An 18853-nucleotide genomic window follows, 5' to 3' on the forward strand; every position below is an offset into this window, starting at 1 on the left:
AAGGCTACTTGGATTGACAAAAGCGCTCCCGCTGCGTGAATTCTTTCAGCGTAGAGAAGCAAAAAACAAGGCAAACCATCCAAGAAACCTCAGTCCTAACTAATTTCCTGAGCTCCCTCGGCACAGCCCAAAGCACCGAGCAGTCTCACAGTTATCCAGGTCCGTAAGCGCCGCGCACATTTCACATTAAGCAGATGAAAACTAATCCGAGATCCTGCCAAGGGACTTACTCTCAAACATTTTCATAATTAGTCACTTGCTACCAAATTTGAATTAAGGGCATCTATAAATAGCTGCCTTGCTCCACCAGAGAAGACTGTGAAATGAGGAGCTGCGGGATAGAGGCCGGGTATGGTGCCTCAGGCCATTCCTGAAGGCTGGAGACAGGCGGAAATGCCACGCTGTAGTCTGTTCTTCATCCAGAACTGGGCCTCGGAGTCGAAACAGTATTCAAAGCCACAAGATTATGCTAAAATTTACCCATACGTTGGGCCTTTACTATTTGTATGTCGAGGGTAGAGGGGTATCCAGGTGACACCAGACCAAGCACAGCAAGAATCCATTTTTCTTCCAGCTAGCAAAGACCATCCTGCTCCCAAACTCCACGCCCAGACCCTCACTAAGCACACAGAATAACATGGATAAGACCATCAGAGGCACAAATGAACTGGAGTTCAATGACAGCGTACAGAATAGTTCAATATACTTACATGAAGAAGTATTTGCTCCTTCTGTTGATACTGTTATTTTAATGGGATAGTCTATAAAACATAAAAGTTGAATGAAGCTTTATTGAGTCATGCTGTTTGGACGCTTAAATTTAGAAATTTGCCAGCCGTGGGTAACATCCACAGAAAGAGCATCCAGAGCAAGTGCAGCAGAAAAGCAAAAGCAAGGAAAAGTTAAAGGGAACGACATACAGCAGCCAAAGACCATTCAAAGACTTCCGAGGGAGATGAAAATTGAATCGGCCCAGCTGTTAATGTATCCCAAATATGTAAATCTCTATAGCCTTTCTAGACATATTTCTATGAGCAGATTTACATCACAGGTGAGAAAGACAGCCCAGGCTGCTACATGTGGTCTATATTTATTTATTTATTTATTTATTTAATGAATTCAAATGATGATCATTCTCCATATTTGGAGAGAACAATGTCTACTTTCATGCATCCAGTGGGGGTGGGGCAAAGTGTCAGAATGTTTTCAGGCATCTTTAGTTTACGTATACATCCTACCAAGGTCATTGCAGAATAAAGTCTATGTAAGGTGCCCTCTAGCCTATTAAGATCAAACAAAGCATGCTAAGTAAATTAAAAAGTACAGAGAATATAGAGTAGCATGGTTCTCTTTGAGAGGAAAGGTACATTATAGAGTGATTTGACGTTAAGCAAAGCATAAAACAGACCTCATGCAGAAAAAGAATATAGCGGGGCTTTTGTTAGTAAGGCCTAAGAACAACTTAATATCAAAAGAGGAAGGGAAATTAACAACCAGAAAGCTATGAAGATTAATGTCACATATCAGGAAGCAGTTATAGCCAATTCAAATCCCCAACCCAAAGCAGCACATAAATCTCACAGCGCAGGCTCCTTCTAGACTCTCCTGGAGTTGGATGATGAATTCCTTGCAGTCAAGAACTGCTGAATGAAAGTGAGTACATTCAACCCATTCAACACGGGTTTGTTTCTATCCCTTCTCCTTTCTTCCTTTCTTCCTTTCTTCTCTTCGTCTATTGTTTGATCTTTCTCTCTTCTTTTGTCTCTATCTTCTTAATAATCACCATCAAAGACACTATAAATCTCTATATCTATATCTATGTATGTATATATCCATGTGTCCATGTAGAAATGCAGAGATAGAGATACATGTATACATGGGTAACATACACGGCAGCTATATAAACACACACACATATGCAGCGGTGATAGAGGCAAAACTGTCAATATGACTAAATCAGCACAGGATATAAATAAACTTAATTTTTGCAATGTTTAATAATGCCTTTAAAGTACAGTGGAACCACTGGTCAAAGTAAGACGGAGAAAGGCTCTATTACTTGGCCTCCAATAGGCAGCAGCCATAACGCAAGAAAATCAGCTCCAAGCATTCCCAATGGGATTAGGAAAGAATAATGAGTGTGTTATATTTGATTTTCCACTTGCTGAGCCATATGACATAACATTTCCAAATTAGAAAACATGTCTTGCTTTATAAGGTTGTTACAGTTATCAAATGAAAGGTAAAGATCTTGTAAACTATCTCTGGGCGTAAAGGAATTATAATTATACTTCTGAAGTGAGTTCTTCAAAGCCTCTCAATGAACTTCCAATAAGGATTAAGTTTCTAATTAACTATAGAAATAAAGTGGATAGAAAAGGGGAAAAATCATAGATTACACTTGGGGCTGCCAACCACAAGGTCAGCAGTGTGATCCCCACAGATGCTTGGCATTGGAAAGATGAAACGTTTTGCTCCCATAAAGACCTTCAACCTCAGGAACCCACACAGCAGCTCTACTCTGCCCTATAGGGTTAATGTGAGTCGGAATGGATCAGGGCATTGGAGTTCATTAGAGAAGTCAATGGATCAATGGTTATATACATGCATTGGTAGAGTTGGGTACTAAGTAGCTAATTCCCTAATCTGCCCAGACTATAAATATTACAGGTAAAAAAGGAAACAAAGGAATGGGTGTGTGTGTGTGTGTGTGTGTGTGTGTGTGTGTGTGTATCAGGCTATAGGCCTTTTCTTTATTTTAGTGACCCAGACAAGTCATTTTCAGTCCAAAGGTCAAAGATCATACACTGAAACATCTATCAGGAAAAGAAACCTCAGAAGGACAAAAGAAAACAGAAACAACTGAGAGACGTACTTATAAGAATGGAAAACCCTGAAGGTGTTGTGCATCTTGTCCCCTTATTTCTCCCATGCCAATACATTACACCTTGAAACAGACTGTCTCTCAGGCATAATATGGCAGCCCGAGCTGAGACATACAGCAAGGACTGTCAAAGGCAGAGTGAGGTTGAGAGAAACATTGCAGGCAGAAATCAAGAGCAGCTGGCACTTGGATGCATAAGGGTCCTGATTAGTAGAGGGAGCAGCCAGCCTTTATGGCCGTCAGTCTGGTTAGTAAAATGGTAAGAGCTTATTTTCCTTACCTGAAGACACAGATGCTTTTTCAGTCGAAGCTGGTATAATAGTGATGATCTCTGCAAAAAAGAAGAGGTGATAGAACATTATGGTGGACATTGGGAGGCTGGGAGCGGCTGCCACAGCCTCCCTGCCAACGAAAAAGTGTGTTCAGAGAAGGAAGTGTTGCAGGGGTTAGGAAAGCCTCGGCATTAGTTGAGAGAGAGAGAGAGAGAGAGAGAGAGAGAGAGAGATGCAAAAAAGGACCGGACCGCCAACCAAATGGTTCCCTTTTCTTGGACCTGAGTGTGAAATAAGCGGTGCCGGGATAACGAGGAAGGATTCATCACCTCCATGGTCATCAGCGAAAAGGAATATGTGGCAAAGGGAGTGGGATCCTCAGAAAGGAAGGTAGAAATGGTTGAACTAAAGGTTAAGACAGCTGTGAGCAAAGTTGGCGATCACTGAAGAATTAGACTTTTGTTTAAAAAAGAAAAAAGCACTGTTTTTAATTGAGATTGGTGGAATACATCAAGTTCTAACATCTAGTTCTACATACAATTGCTAACAGTAATCAAGACAAGTGCTTATCACCTGGTGACAGCCACCCCAGGCATCGCCTAGGGAAGAAGCCCTTACCCCAAAGGAGTGCAGAAGGAGGCTTCAGAAACCTGGAAGGTGTACTCTCCTGGGAGTTGCAGTAGTGGTGTTCCGCCTTTGAACTCACTCTCTTATGAGGTGATTACATTGTCTGACACGTTTTTGTTAGTCAGTTCTCTAACCAGGGCTTCATTTTGTTAAAATTGAGTATTTTTTGTAATGCAAATTTTTCAAAGGCTAGCAAGCTTCCTTCGCTATAAGCCAACTTTCATTGTGTATGTAGTTATTGTCAAATGGCCCAGTCATAGTTCACACATCTTGGCTAAGACAAAGAGCAGAATCTATTCCGATAGCATCTACCGTCCAAAAATGACTAGTTGCTACTAAAACTCCTAAGTAGGCCATAACTGTTACCATGTTACATCTGAATTAGTACTATTAACATGTAGTTGAAATGTTCATTATCATTATAACCTGTGTATTTATGAATGGGCATATGCATGTGTGTGCATCTATATATGCAAATACCGTATACAAATATATATAAATGTTTAGGATTTCTTTATGGACTAAGAAGTATGAGTTCTTCAATTTCTGTGACTTATTGAGGTTTCTGGAATTGGAATGAAAAATATATGAGACTCAACATGGATGTCTAAGAACAAACATTCTACTAACTATGGGGAGGTAAGACTAGAAATATATCATTAGCCAGACCAAATATGATAATCAACCAAATCCACTGCCGTTGACCCGATTCCAATTGATAGCAGCTTTGTAGGGTAGAGTGGAACTGCTCCACGGGGTCATGAATCACCCAGTGCTTAACCCACTGTGCCACTAGTGCTCCTGTAAGCACAGATGGTCCAATCAGTCATAGGAGGAGAACCTATGTGAGACAGCAGGGCAGAAACCACCAGAGCTCAGGCCCATACAATGGGACAGAAAGGAAGGAAGTTGATGAGTGTATGAAGGGGCATAGTATCTCTGAAACTAGCCCAAGCAGCAGGCACTAAACAGAAAATGCCCTGAAGAAAACCCGCTACCATTCGATTCCTGGATTTGGGCTGTAGGAAATAAAACTGCTCTTTTGAAAGGGGGACTTAATCTGAGCAACACTGTTTATCAAGTGTTTGGGCTGGGGGAACTTTCCTTCTCTGGGAGTTCCCGGAAGAGGTTCCATCTCTCAAAAGAGAAAAGAGAAACACTCACATCAGAAAAGACGCCTCCTCAGTTTGCCCTTCATGGCCTACCAAGGACAGTTCAACTAAATTTAAGAGTCAACTCCAGAAGCACTGCAATAGTTGGGCAAGAGTCCCAATCCCAACTCGGATGTCAGGCTCCTTTGAAATTTATTGTTGACAGACTAAACTGTTGTCCATTGTGACCTTCCAAGAGAATCAAACCAGAGCTCATCTATCTCTGGCATAAAAGATCTTATATTAGAGGAAACCTTAACCAGAAAGCTTCCTTTTCTAATTGAATGGTCCATAAAGTATCAGGGCAGGAGTTTACTTCAAAGATGTGTATCCACACAGAGATACCTTAAAATAACCTCACGTTCTAAAATTAAGTATTTATCCTGGAGATCTTAAAAAATATCTTTTATGGTTATGGTTCCAAATAAAAACCTTCTAAGGTTTCTTGGGGAAAATACCAACTTAGAATTTAGACATTTTGATTGTAAAGAAGTACTCATTTAATATAGCATTTTATTAACAGAAAAATTCATTGTTTTATTAAAATCATCCTACACTCATGTTAGATGTGTTAAGGGTATAATTCACAGATAATAAGGAAAATGTATTATAAATGATTAAAATAAATTTATCCTACACTTAAAAGCTGTTTAAAAAATTAAGTCCTGCAATCTCGCTGATGTTTATTTAAGCTATATTTGTTCCCTTGGTAATTTGATACGTTAAATTTGTTAATTTATAAAGGATATTCCCTATATTTGAGCAGAGTTGAACGTATGCTTACCAGCCAAGCAGAGAGCAGGAACAGTAGTATATTTGTCATATGTGACAGGCTTTTAATAAATTGGGTTTAGTCTCAAGAAAAGACTTTCTGAAAATTAACAGCTTTTGAAAGAAAATGTTGTATGCATTATGAATACATGCTTTGTTTCAAATTTTACCATGAACATATTATATGAAATAAAACCATTTAGCAAAATGCATAAGTACAAAAACCACAAACAGAACAGGATGTGTCTATGTGTATTTATTCATGCAGCTATATGTGTTTTGTTATCTTAAAATGACAAGGCGTTGCCATGCATACATTGCTCTTCATAGGGTTTCAGGGGATAGTCGTTCTGAAGTGGCGGCAACAGCTGTGGATCAAACACAACAATTGGAGGCCAGGGCAGGAGGACGGATGCTTCTGTCTGCTATGCATGCAGTTACTGTGACTCAGAGCCAACTTGACCTGACGTCACCTCGCAGTCCTCAGGCCCACCTGGTCAGTAGTTCAAGCTCCCCAGCCTCCTGATGGGAGGAAGGTGGAAATAGCTGTTCCCCTAGAGAGTGGCAGCCTAGGAAACACTGGGAAGCGGCCCTGGTCTGTGCTCTGGGTCACCGTAAGTCCGAGCTGGCTCGAAGGTGGTGAGGACCACAGGTGCACACATTTCAGGAAGTTGATTCTCAAAACGTAAGTGGACATCATGATTTACTAGAGCCTTTGAAACCATTCTTCAGAAAACACTGAATATGTACATTCTGTCTGCTAGTATAATGAGTACTTACTCTAAAGTAATTGGGAAATTTGGAAACAAATAAATATGACAGAGACAGAATGGATACTGTACATTATTCGGATTCCGATATCCTGCTTTGCCCATATCGACCTTACTTGTGAGTCTTTGTGGGCATCCTATAAATCACAACACACATGGTATACGAATGATTAAAGATGGCATTTCACATGTCTCACATCATAACTTTAGTATTTCACCAATATCACGAAATTTCCAACAACCTTGTCAATTTGGGAGGGAATCAGGTTGTGTCTGCTACATGAGCTATTTTTTTAAAAGTCACCAGTTGATATATTAATCAGATATTATGGAAATTACAGTCTTCTGCTCATCTCAAGTAAAATGGCTGCTTTATTGCTATGAGCCCAATTGTCCCAGTGGGACTATGAATCTCATTCAAATACGTTTTCTCTTGATTAAAAAAAGAAAACTTAGAAGATATGATTGATTAATTTTATTAATCCTATAAAATGCAGTATTATTTCATTAATTTGAAAACCTGTTAGGTTTATTATTCGTTTCTCAATTAAAATACTCTAGAGTTTTCACAGAGCATCTAAGTTAAGAATTGCTAAATAATAAATTCATATTTAAAGACCAAGCCAAATAAACTACGAATTAAAATCAGTATGCAGTGTGGTGTGATTGAGTTGTATACGCATAGTGTGCATGCCATTTTAAATCTCCACATGCAAATGTGCAAAAGGAACCCAATCCATTTTGAATCCAGCACCATGATTACTTCGATGAGACCCTTTTTAATATGAAAACTCAGCTGGGCTTGATTAGACTTACATAGATCTAAAGGTAATTAGTAGATTGCATACATTTTTATATCTGTTATATGACAAATTATTTTTCTAATTTCAATTAAGGTAGCGATTTAAAATGCACTTATAGAGAGCAGAAAATGCCTGAATTTCTAAAATCTAGCTTAATAAAATTATCGCATTTGTATGTATATATTTTAACTGCATCAAAATAGTCAAGAAGGTCTTTCTTTCACTAAAACATATGAATGATGCCAAGGGAATTTCTTAGGTATTTGAATTATTTCAATGATATCTAGCTAAAAATTAATATAAATGGATCTAGTCTATGCATTTCATAGAAGGAAATATATAATGTTAGATGGAAGCCTTTTATTATTGAAGCTAATTTTATTTTGGTACTTATAATAGATATTTTAACAAAATTAAATCCAGTTCCAAACAGTAAGATCAACTTTTCCATGTTTGGGGCTTTTTGGGGGGAGGGGGGATTTCTGGGGTGGGGGTGAATTTCTATTCCTTCCTCCTTTATCTCTTAGAATCATGTACACACATGTACCAACCTAGATTCTAAACAATTCAGTAAAGCAATAGGACTTCTGTGAGAATTTAACTAAATCACTAAGAAAAGTTACTTCAAGTCGAATCATTAATGAGACATATAGAGAACTTGTTAAATGTTAGTCATCTACTTCTTTGGGAAATATCTGATGTGTGGGTGAGATGGAACACAATTAAAAAGACATTTCATAGAAAATGTTAAAATCTTAATGGGTATTCTATACAATGTAACATTTGACCACATGTTCTCATTTTGAGTCAATCATTTTAAAGACAACTCAATGATTTTTCATTTAAACTTTAATTTAAAGACTTTCTAACTAGGTAGTTTTTGCTTTTTAAGACCCTAGAAGGAGAGGAGATTCTTGAACACCCCTCTCTCTATCAGACCATGCCAGCAGTCAGTACATATTCAGGAAGGATGGATTGGGCATGGGGCACAAGTCCTACACATGGCAGCATCCTTCTAAGGACAGTCTCTTTGCAACATGTACCTAGAGTCATGGAGAGGATGGAGTGAGGAAAAGGAGAGTGAGTGCATCTGAGCCCAGGGAACCCAGCACCTGGGCTCAGAATTCTTTGATAACCAGATTTGTTCAGAATATAGCAAAATCATCAGTGGTAATACCACCCTGAATATACCACCATCTCATCAGAATATAGCAAAATCATAGGCATAAGTAGATGTGAGAGAGTGAAGGATTCCAATGATTATTTACTTTTACTTGCACATTTAGCAAGCCATCTGAGGAATAGAAAGAAAGTTTGTCTCCCAGTAAGTGAGACAAACCGGTCTTGTCTATGATGTGCCTACCAACCCCAGAGTCCCCTGGGAACTGTATGCTCATATCCACCCCTGCAAGGGCTCTGCTACAGAGCCATGGTTTGGACTTTATTTCTCCCTGGATGCACCAGAAATAGGAAGGTGACCAGAAAGTCGATGATCGGTAAATTCCCTAGATCTTCTGACATGGTCTGGCATAATCAGCTCTGCACAAGTAATGACAGCCCAGGCCAATCTGATACTTGCTATGGGAGAATATGATTAGAGAATTAAGAAAGCAATCATACAACAGAGCCAAAGCTGAAAGCATGCCTAGTGACCAGTTGTGAAGAAGATTAAGGACAAGAGGACCGTTAGCAGGTCAAAGTTTGGAATTATAAAAAAACCCCAGCAGAAAACAGAAGTAAGAAGGTACAGAAATAGATCCAGGAAAGTGCCTGAAGCACGCTGAAGGTAAAGGCATGAGAGAAGTGCTCGTTCCCGTGGCTTAAAAGGCTACAAAGCGACATGGAGAGAGTCTCGATCTCTATAGATCTTTAGTTCTCACCCCCATTCCTCCCATTGCTGTTATTCTAAGTAAAATAATCTAGCTTAAATATTCTCAATCACATAATTACGCAGAGAGCGTACTGTACTAAGAATTAAGGGACCTGGGTTCAAGTCACCTTCTTACTAAATTAAATTATAAGCCTGGGAAAGTCTCTTTACACATCTAGATCTCTTTCTCCCCCCCAAAAAAAATCAATGAGAAGGTTGAGTAATGCTGAGCTACTCCAAATATCCTAAGAAGAAAATAAAAATAAGATCACTTTTCATTGGAATTGAAATCATTAATTTCTTTCAGGTCTTTTACATAAGAATTCAGTAAGAACTAATTTCCTAAAGGATTTCAGTTGATTCCTTAATAAATGTCTGTCATTTTCTGATATTTTATATCTATGACCATAGTGAAGTATCTAATATCTGACTATTTTGCACATTAATTAAATATGTGTAGCAGTAACAACCACCAAGGAGTGAGGTTAAAGCAACACAAGCAGCAATGACTAAGGCATGTGTCAATTTGTCTGGATGATGACTGTACTACCACAGATAAGTTCAAGGGCTGTCGAGGGGGATTAAACATTAGCCTGGTTTTCACAGCCCTTTATGATTCTCCCAGTGACTTAATAGCCTACTAAGTCATGTGTGGCTCAAATGATACAAACCAGTTCAGATCGCAAAGGTTCCCTTCGATTAATGTTTGCCTTCTCCTTGCTGACCTGGAATGCTTTCTCCATCACTCTAGAGAGCATATCCTTGCAGTGAACACTCCTTTCTCATCTCTTTACCAGAAACTATACAGTTAGGCCTGATTTTCCAAAGTAATAGAATTTGAGAAGGCAATAGTTAGATAATATAACTTACAAATGAAAGATACAACAAAAGCTTTGAAATAGCATTTGATAAGAACTGTATACAAGTGTGGCTAGGTCAACCTCTGCCCCTAAAGTTAACTTGTTTAAAAGACTACATTTGGGGCATGGTCCGACCAGTTGGGCTTCCTTTTATGTTCCTGTGGCTGGGGCAGAAGTTTCAGGAAGGGGCCCTTACACCTCTAAGCCATTCATTAGTGTCACAAAGGTTCCCTGGGTCTGTTCTAAGGGAAGCAGAAACCAAGATCAGTATAAGGTAATACAGTCTTAGTCCTAGGATTCTCCTAATCTCAAATCCATAAGCCTAGCTTTCTATTTCCCAGATTCTCTGAAAGGTACATGTAGAAGACACCACATTTATGTTACTGGGGATAGAACAACTCAGAAAGGAGGGCGAGTAAAGCTGCAAACTTAAAGAACACAATCAATGTCACACTGTTGAATTAGTGTGTTATGAGATATATATATGTATATATATATTCAACATGAATTATAACAACAAAATTAAAGGAAGATTAAAAGATATACACCAAACATGTATAGAAGCGGAGAGTCCAAAATATATGACCATTCCCTGAGACAAACTTAAAAAGAGATGCCTTTTTCTTAGCAACTACTACTGGCTCTGTCATCATGACCTTATGCATATTTTTACTTTCAATGCAGGTGTCCCTCAGGTCTGTATCAGCTCACCTATTAATGAGCATGATGGAGATAAAGCACAGGTGCCTGTCACCTACTGTTTCCCTCCCATGGTTTTTCAGTTTAATTTGTTCATAATGAGATGTTAACATGAATTGATGACAAGTCTTACCACAGATCACGATGTCTCCTCGCAGAGACTGAGAAACAATGCAATAGGTATTTCTTACCATTAGAATCCACAATGGTGATATTGGCAGATGCACTGTCATTTCCTAATTTGCTGATCACTTTGCACATATATTCTCCAGAATCATCCAGTGATGCTTTGTTAATGCGAAGTTCTGACTTCCTATAAGATCAGGACCAAAGTGGTGTAAGCATATTTCACAGAGATACAATGAACATGAATTTATTTTCTAGTTTATTTCTTTAGTAATCTCAGAGTTCTCAATCCACCTGCTAGCCCACATATACCATGTTAAAACAAAATCGACTATCACAAAGATTTGATAACATCATTTTACCTAGAGTAGAAATAAGATACAGCACAATTAAGTCACACCATTTCACAGTGTTAATGTTATCACCTAGATTAATAGTTTGAAGGCAGTCTCTAGTATTCCTTTTCATTCCTCTACCCCTACTAGTAACCATATTCTGTCAGATTTTTCTCTCCTCTTGCTGTATTTTCTTTGCTCTTGCTATCTAACTGTCACTAGCCAATAAGGTGTGGGAGAGAAAAAAATGGTTAAAATCATTTCCAGCCAACTTGCTATTAACAGACACTGAGCAAGACTATAGCAGAAAGCGGTGTTCAATACTTCCCCCATTTTGAATAAAGATGAGTTAGCATTTCCAAAAGAATGCGAATGTGTCCTTCCTTTAGATTCTCACTGCCAAGAACATAGCACCCAGTGAATGGCTCTTAATGCTGGAATAAACATTCATCTGACGATGGCACACACAGTAATAAAGCTCTAAACAGTAATTCAATAGTCAACCTTTTTTTAAAAATCATGGGCAGCATTTTTTCTCTGAGTTACTGCTACAAAGAATCTATCATTTAAGCAGTATTCAAGATTTAAACACCCAGAACTACTGGAGTTGATTCAGAGTTGATTCACTGAGTCCTTCCATGCTATAAGCTGGCAATCGCCACTATTATCTGAACTTCCAGAAGAAGAAACGGAAGAGAGAAGGTGGAAAACAATTCAGAATTATTTGCAAACCTGTTATAAACTATATCTAGTTAGTGTTCGGTGTAGCTTCTGCTCATCGATCATTGATATGAATGAAGTTAGACTAGTTGTCTTAAATTAAATCCTTACCGTTCTCCCCAGTCTAGCAAAATGAACCTCTCATTCAATTCCACATGAGAGCCCGGTGGTTTTCTATGCTTTCGCTAATGGGATTTCATCTTCCTTGAGTGCCCCTCACCCCGCCCCATTTCTGTCGGCCACAATCTTAGCACGACCTTCAAGGATTAGCCCATGTGTCAATTTCTTCCCAGTCTTTCGGATGAAGCTTCTCTTGTCTTCTAAATTCTGATAATCCCGAGTGTCTCTCAGGGACTGTCTTTTTATATTAGACTTTGGTCAGTATGCCAATGCCAATGCCATGAGCTGGGACATACACTTGAGAGCACGAGCCCAGATTCACCCTTCTCTGGAGCTTCACCCAGCTAACATCCCTGACTTGTTTCTGGGGTCACCCTAGACATTACTGAATGTGGGGTTCAATGCAGACTACTTTTCCATGCCCAGCACCTCTCAGCAGGACCCCCTAGACCAAGCGTTGGCTGAGGGAAGCAAGAAGCAGTCTAGGAGGGCCATGGTCCTTTTCAAGTGGTGCCAAACCCCCAAACAAGCAAACAAATTCATTGTCATCAAGTCAATGCCAACTCACAGAGAACCTATAAAACAGGGAAGAATGTAACCCTGCACGGAAGTAGAAAGCCCCATCTTTATCCCGAGAGACCAGGACCAGTACCGGCTAAATCAGCATGTTGTGATGAAGAATGAACCTCATCGGTCCTGGGCATGATGTGAACAGGTAAGCATGAAACCAAACCACCTTACTGTGAAAAACATTATACTGAAGAGACAGGCTTACAAAAATAATCTGATGCAGTGTTTCCCCAAGTAGGTGGCAATGTCCCCGGGAGGCCCTAGATGGATCAGCTACAGTAGAAAAGTTTTCATTCCCAGGAAGGGCCAATCACTTTTTTCCCCTGAAAAGTCAGCAGCAGGTCAAATAGGTTTAGGAACCAATGTTCTCAGAATTTTTATCTCAGAGTTTTTAACAAATCAAATTTCTCTCTGACTCTCCAGGAAGAGTATATATGTTTAATATTTAGTTTCTCTCAAATTGATTGGGTGGTGGAAACATTGTCATTTATTTGACATAGCTGTAAATATTTTGCAAAAATATCAGTTTGCCGAACAGTTTATGAAAGGTAGAGCTAGTACACAGTCTGTTTATTCCAAAGGGTTCACCCAGGGCCATTTACATCGCGGTCTGAAGATGAGTTCGATGTTGGGCTGTGAAACTGCAATGCTGGTGGTTCCCACCCACCCGCTGGTTATTCCAGGGGACAAAGGAAAGGCTCTCTGCCCCCATGAAGGTTTATGGTGTCAGAAACCCTTTAAAGGATCACGAGGAGTGAGGACAAACCGGTTGCAGTGAGTCTGGTTGGCTTGGATTCATGCAGTAACCAGAGAGGTTATTCCTAAGGACATGTCCCTGGAGCAAATTCCACAAACCAAAGCAGGTCATTTTGATCAGAAGCATCTTAGCAACAAATTACTATGATCATTTAACAATGATAGAAGTTTCATTAACCTCTAAGACTCACTTTGGAATATTCAAATATATTATTGCAATAGATTACCTGCAAACAAACTTGTCAACAAATGATGTTTCCTTCAACACAGACACTCAGGAAGAACAGAGAGAGGCAATGGGGTAAGTTCTGTAGAAAGGTGGTCCAGCCTAAGGTCTAGCACATAGTGCCTAAGGAACTGTTATATCTGACTGCGGAGCCACGGACAATTAAAATAAACAAATGGGGAACAATATCCACACACAAAGAAAAAAATGGATTCCTAAATATCATGAAAATAGAGCTAATGCAATTGCAGTCCCTGCTGATATGCAAAGAGTTCTTTCATAGCCCTATAGTTAATTAGTATTTGAACTGGATTAAACTATAAGAAAGAGAGTCATCAAAGTAATACTTTCTAAAATCAAAATTCTCTCAACAAGTCCAGACAGTGCATGCTCTAATACCAGTCCAAAGAATATAAGTTGATGTTGTACTTAACAAAAAATAGGTGGAGGAAGAAATTCTATGCCAAAATGAATGTGACGACAATGTTCAATTTGTTGACCGTAATAATTCCTAGATTTTTTAACGCAAATAGGTCCTGTGAATTTCTCTTTTCCAGAGGTGGATCACCAAGCCTTTCTGGATCGAACTGAAACTTCGCCTTTGCAGTTGGCTGTTCAGTTCATTGGAACCACCTAAGACCTCCAGTAAACAGGTAGATGGTGTCAAGGAAACGATTCATTAGAGAACACCTTTTATAAAAACAAAATTTGGGATCTTGATCAATATGGATACTTTTCTCTCTCTACAAGACTATCACACTCACATGTAGTCTATAGTGAAGAAGTCAACTTGGAGAAATGTTTTTTTTCCTTCCAATCATAAAATGAACTCTTTGATCTTTAATTGATGGGTTGTCTGGGGTTTTGGCAGTTTTGATATTTCAATGGACTTTCATTTTCTTGAAGTATTGAAAGGGTTAACATTCATGTAAAATAATGAAATATAACACCTAAGAAGTGTTGTCTTTATAATCATTCCATTCTACAGTCCTTACATATTTAGATTTTATAGTAAATATGCATTCATTACTTTTTGACATAAGAAAAAGTAAATATATATGAGCCGATGTGTAAATGAGCATTCTAATAATTTGTTCTTCATTTTAGGTGTCAGTAAGCAAACGGTGTATCTTTTCAATATATGCGCACGTTACAAGATAGAGTCAAGGTTCCATAGTCTGTGTTCCTTTTGCTGACACTTAGTTCTTATGTTGCTTGATTTTTCCACCAGAGATGACTGCTGGAGGCAGTTTAAATGCAAAAACTGAAGATCTCCTAAGTTTATACCATTCCATTTCTCTGCTGCTTAAAAAGTTAGAAAGACTATGTGTTCAATGCTGCTTCAGATATCTCACGCTAAAGAGTGAAAAGGAGAGAGAAGGAAAGAGTGACTTATTGGGCAGCTACTAGAATAGACAGGACCCTCAAATACCTGACAAGCAGCAAAGGAAAAAACTACAGTGTTTCTACTTTGGACTCCCAGGTGGTACAAAGGGCTAACGGACTCTAGTGCTAATGGAAAAGTAGGACGTGCAAGTTCACCCCGAGGCACTTAGAAAGAAAGGTGTGAGGATCTTCTGTAACATCAGCCATTGAAAACCCTACTGAGAACAAGGGGTCTCGATGAGTTGATGTGTTGAAGTAGACTCAGCGCTAATTTATGGATTCCCATTTGACATGTCAGGGAATTGAGGTTTCTTGACATACAAAGAAAAAGTGACATGCTCCAGCGGCATATCTCATAAAAGATGGGCAAGTGTATACAATGTTAACCATTACAGAATTTAAAAAAAAAAAAAGAACAACAGGAGAAACAGTTCTTCAAAAAATGTTACATTTTAACAAGCCAATCAAATTCCATTTTGAGCAAAATGAAAATCTATATGAGCTATCATGAGAGCTGAAACACAAGGGGAAAACCCTGAAAGCAACACAGAAAGACAATAGGAAGCCAGGCTTTAATAAGCCAGCATAGCACAGACATTTAAATGCAGGCAAACTGACAAGTCCCAAAGATAAATCTCTCACCCCCACAAGGAAGGCCCGTGAAGCAGTTTCTGTGATCAAAACCATCCACCCAGCAAAGGAAACCAGAACTAGATCAACAGACACATAACACCAGGGTAGTTCCCCTTTCTTTTAATTGGTCTCACACAATGCTTAGCCAGATAAAATAAACAAAGGCTCCAATGTAAATTCAAACCCTAAGAAGAACAAGAAGGACTACAGTTTATCAGTAGAATCCAAGATTAAAAGGTATAAGATTTTCTAAATACTAATTAGAAATCGCATATTGGTGTGAAATCTTTTCAAAACACGAGTGGATTAAAAGGAAATCCTGGCTGCTAGGTTAAAAAATGTGGGGAGCAAAGATTAGATTAAGGATTGGGAATGACTCACTGTTTTACACAGAGAATCACAGAGAAATCCTAAACCTCAAAATGAAACTCACCTAAAGTCGGTTGATTGCAGCCTAAAGATTTTAAGTCATGTAACCAACTAACCACTACAAACCATTAATAATATGAGCACCTTCATAATGAAACGTTTTAGTTCTTTGGCTAAAACTGAAAACTAAGATTTGCTTCTATTACAAATGTTGTCTGGGGCCCGAACATACCCCTCCTAGCCATGTTGCCACTTTACTAGCTAACATGCTGCATATCGAGCAATCAAATGTATTTTCTCATATGTAAAGACGTGGCGCTTAAGGGTTCACTTTGGGCTGCTTACCTTCAGGTCAGCAGTTTGAAATTGCTAGCTGGTCTGTGGGCGAAAAGATAGGGCATTCTGTTCTGGTAACGAGTTAAGATCCCAGAAACTCACACGGCCAATTTCCGGCAAAGAGTTAAAATCTCAGAGATTCACACGGCCAATTTCCGGTAAAGAGTTAAAATCTCAGAGATTCACACGGCCAATTTTATCGGATTCTACAGGGTTGCTATGAGTCAGAATCCACTCACTACTGTGAGTTTTGGCTTTGTTTTTTTATTTCAAAGTCCAAGTATTACAATTCACTGTCATTATGACCTCTAGCAAAAAAATTTAACTTCCTTAATTTTAAAGATATTGGTTTATTTTTAAAAGGAAGTGTTATAATACTGCTATTCACTTGATGTATACTTACAGGATAAATAAAATGACGGCATATCTTACATATGGTAATTAAATGTAAAGTCCATTCTGTCCTTTCACGTTAACACAGCCAAAATTAGCATTTTTCCTAATGAGAGAGTATGAAAATGGAAGACTATCCAGTCTTAACCCGGAGAAGAGAACCACTTATCAAGTAGCTGGCCACTGCACACAAAGTGTGTCTTACTATAAAAGGATCCAATAGGTTCCATGTTTTGCCAAGAGCAATTCATAGTCACATAACTTGAACAAAATGCTTTTTTTATCCATGTAATTCTTTCCAGCAAGGCTATTGTTTAAAAGAAGCAATTTCTCAATATTGGCCTTTCCGGTATAATGGAATTTTATTAATATGTAGACGGTGCTCTTAGCTGTCTGGCCCAATCAAGCCAATATGAAAATGCTTTTCTGAATACTAATGATACTTTTATATGTCACCCAAGGCATGTAAAAAATTGCCTCTTAAAGTATCTAGTGCCCTTTCAAACACACATTCGTTCTTGTCAGTGTAGTTCCTCCTCTTCTTTTATTTTTAAATGCCTTTTTCATATTATCTACTTCACTTCGTTTGTTTTCCTTCAGGAATCAGACTTGATACTTTGTTCAACTCCCTAAATTTAAACCCCTCTTTGTAATCCACCTCCTCATTTTTCTCAGCAGCTTTCCTGGTCCCTGGTTGAGTCCCCTGCTACATCATCTCTGTTAGCTTCTTTCTATGACACTGTGACAGGAATTAATACTGCTATCACAGTTTCCATTTGTTCTCTGAAATCAAGCCTCTGGAGGGCAGAGACCATGTCATACCTCTTTTCCCAGCAGTGACCTAGCCCAGGGCCTGACACATAGCACTTTGTCCAATACAGGGTAAAAGTTACCATTTATACTTCTTAATCTGACCAATAATCTGGCCTCTTCATTGTCCCAATATGACACTGATGGCTATCAATGTTTCCTCTCAAAACCCAACACCACCTCACATGGCCAAATCAAAAACAAACCCACTGCCATCAAGCCACTTGCAACTGATAACAACCCTCCGCAGGGATTCTGAAGCTATCGATATCCTCTGACTTCTCCCTCACAGCTACTTTGTGTGTTTGCACTGCCTTCCTGGGACTGGCACAATGGTTATGTGTTGGACTGCGATCTTCCAGGTCAGCAGCTCCAAACCACCACCTGCTCCAAGGGAGAACGATGGGTCTTTGTACTCAGTAGTTACAGTCCTGGAAACGCATAGGGCAGTTCTACCTTGTCCTATGAGCTCACTATGAGTCCGCATCAACTTCATGCCGGTGAGTCTGTGTTTGGGTTTTCCTGAGATTAGCAGCTCCACACTTACACAACAGCACCGTGCTGTCTCCTTCCTTACATAACAGTCGCAGGAAAAGTTTCCCCAAGAGAGTTAAAGCTATTCCTCAGCGTTTCTCATGGTCTCAAGGGTCCGTTCTCTTTGCCACTCCATGGCATTCACTGTCAATAGTGCATCATTCATTGTATTGGCTGACAGGATGGGTTAGATATCTCATCTCCCTAATAAAATTTTAAGGAGCCCTGGTGGCATCGTGGTTATGTGTTAGCCTGCTAACCTCACGGTTGGCGGTTTGAAACCACAAGCCAGCTCTGGGGGAGAAAGACAAGACTTTCTACTTCCTCAATGAGTTGTTACAATCTCAGGAACCAATGGGGTAGTTATATCCTGTGCCAGAGGGTCTCTATGAGACAGAATTGATTCAATGGCAGGGAGTTTGTTCATTTGGCTGTCTGAATAAAAATTACAGTGACAATAAAACAGAACTATACGTAATAATTGTCTAATAAGACCACTACCTGAAAATAGATGAGCTGCTTAAATGACCCAAAGTTGCCTAGTTCTGACAATGTTTTCGCACAAGGGATTTCTGGATTGCCTACGTTTTTCATAAAAAAGGTAAATTGGATCATTTCTGCACAAGCCTATGGCCTCCTATATATAGAGAGAACACTGTATGTCTTTTTCCCTTCTCCACAATTGTATATAAAAAATGATTACCATCACGTCAACTCCAGCTTATGGCAATAACACATCCCATGTGTTACTGAATAGAACTGCTTCATAAGACTTTCTTGGTTGTCATCTCCAGAAAGTTCCCCTGGTGACACTATTGGATAAGGGTCGGCT

General features: G+C 39.1%; 1 protein-coding gene across 2 annotated transcripts in view; it reads right to left on the minus strand.

Moving 5' to 3' along the window:
• The window catches only part of NRG1 (neuregulin 1), a 1270305-nt gene that overhangs the window by 135501 nt on the left and 1115951 nt on the right, over window positions 1-18853 (minus strand). The window contains exon 1 of one of the 2 annotated variants that reach the window (XM_075556714.1): window positions 711-721. Coding sequence is in view for 1 of the 2 variants with exons in the window: in XM_075556715.1 (XP_075412830.1) it covers window positions 10899-11020 (122 nt within the window). In the remaining variant the exon portion in view is untranslated. Of the gene's footprint in view, window positions 1-710; window positions 722-10898; window positions 11021-18853 lie in introns of those variants that run through there. The other variant, XM_075556715.1, reaches the window with a different exon arrangement.

The sequence above is a fragment of the Tenrec ecaudatus genome, chromosome 8 (assembly GCF_050624435.1).
Source record: "Tenrec ecaudatus isolate mTenEca1 chromosome 8, mTenEca1.hap1, whole genome shotgun sequence".
In the NCBI taxonomy this organism is placed as follows: Eukaryota; Metazoa; Chordata; class Mammalia; order Afrosoricida; family Tenrecidae; genus Tenrec; species Tenrec ecaudatus.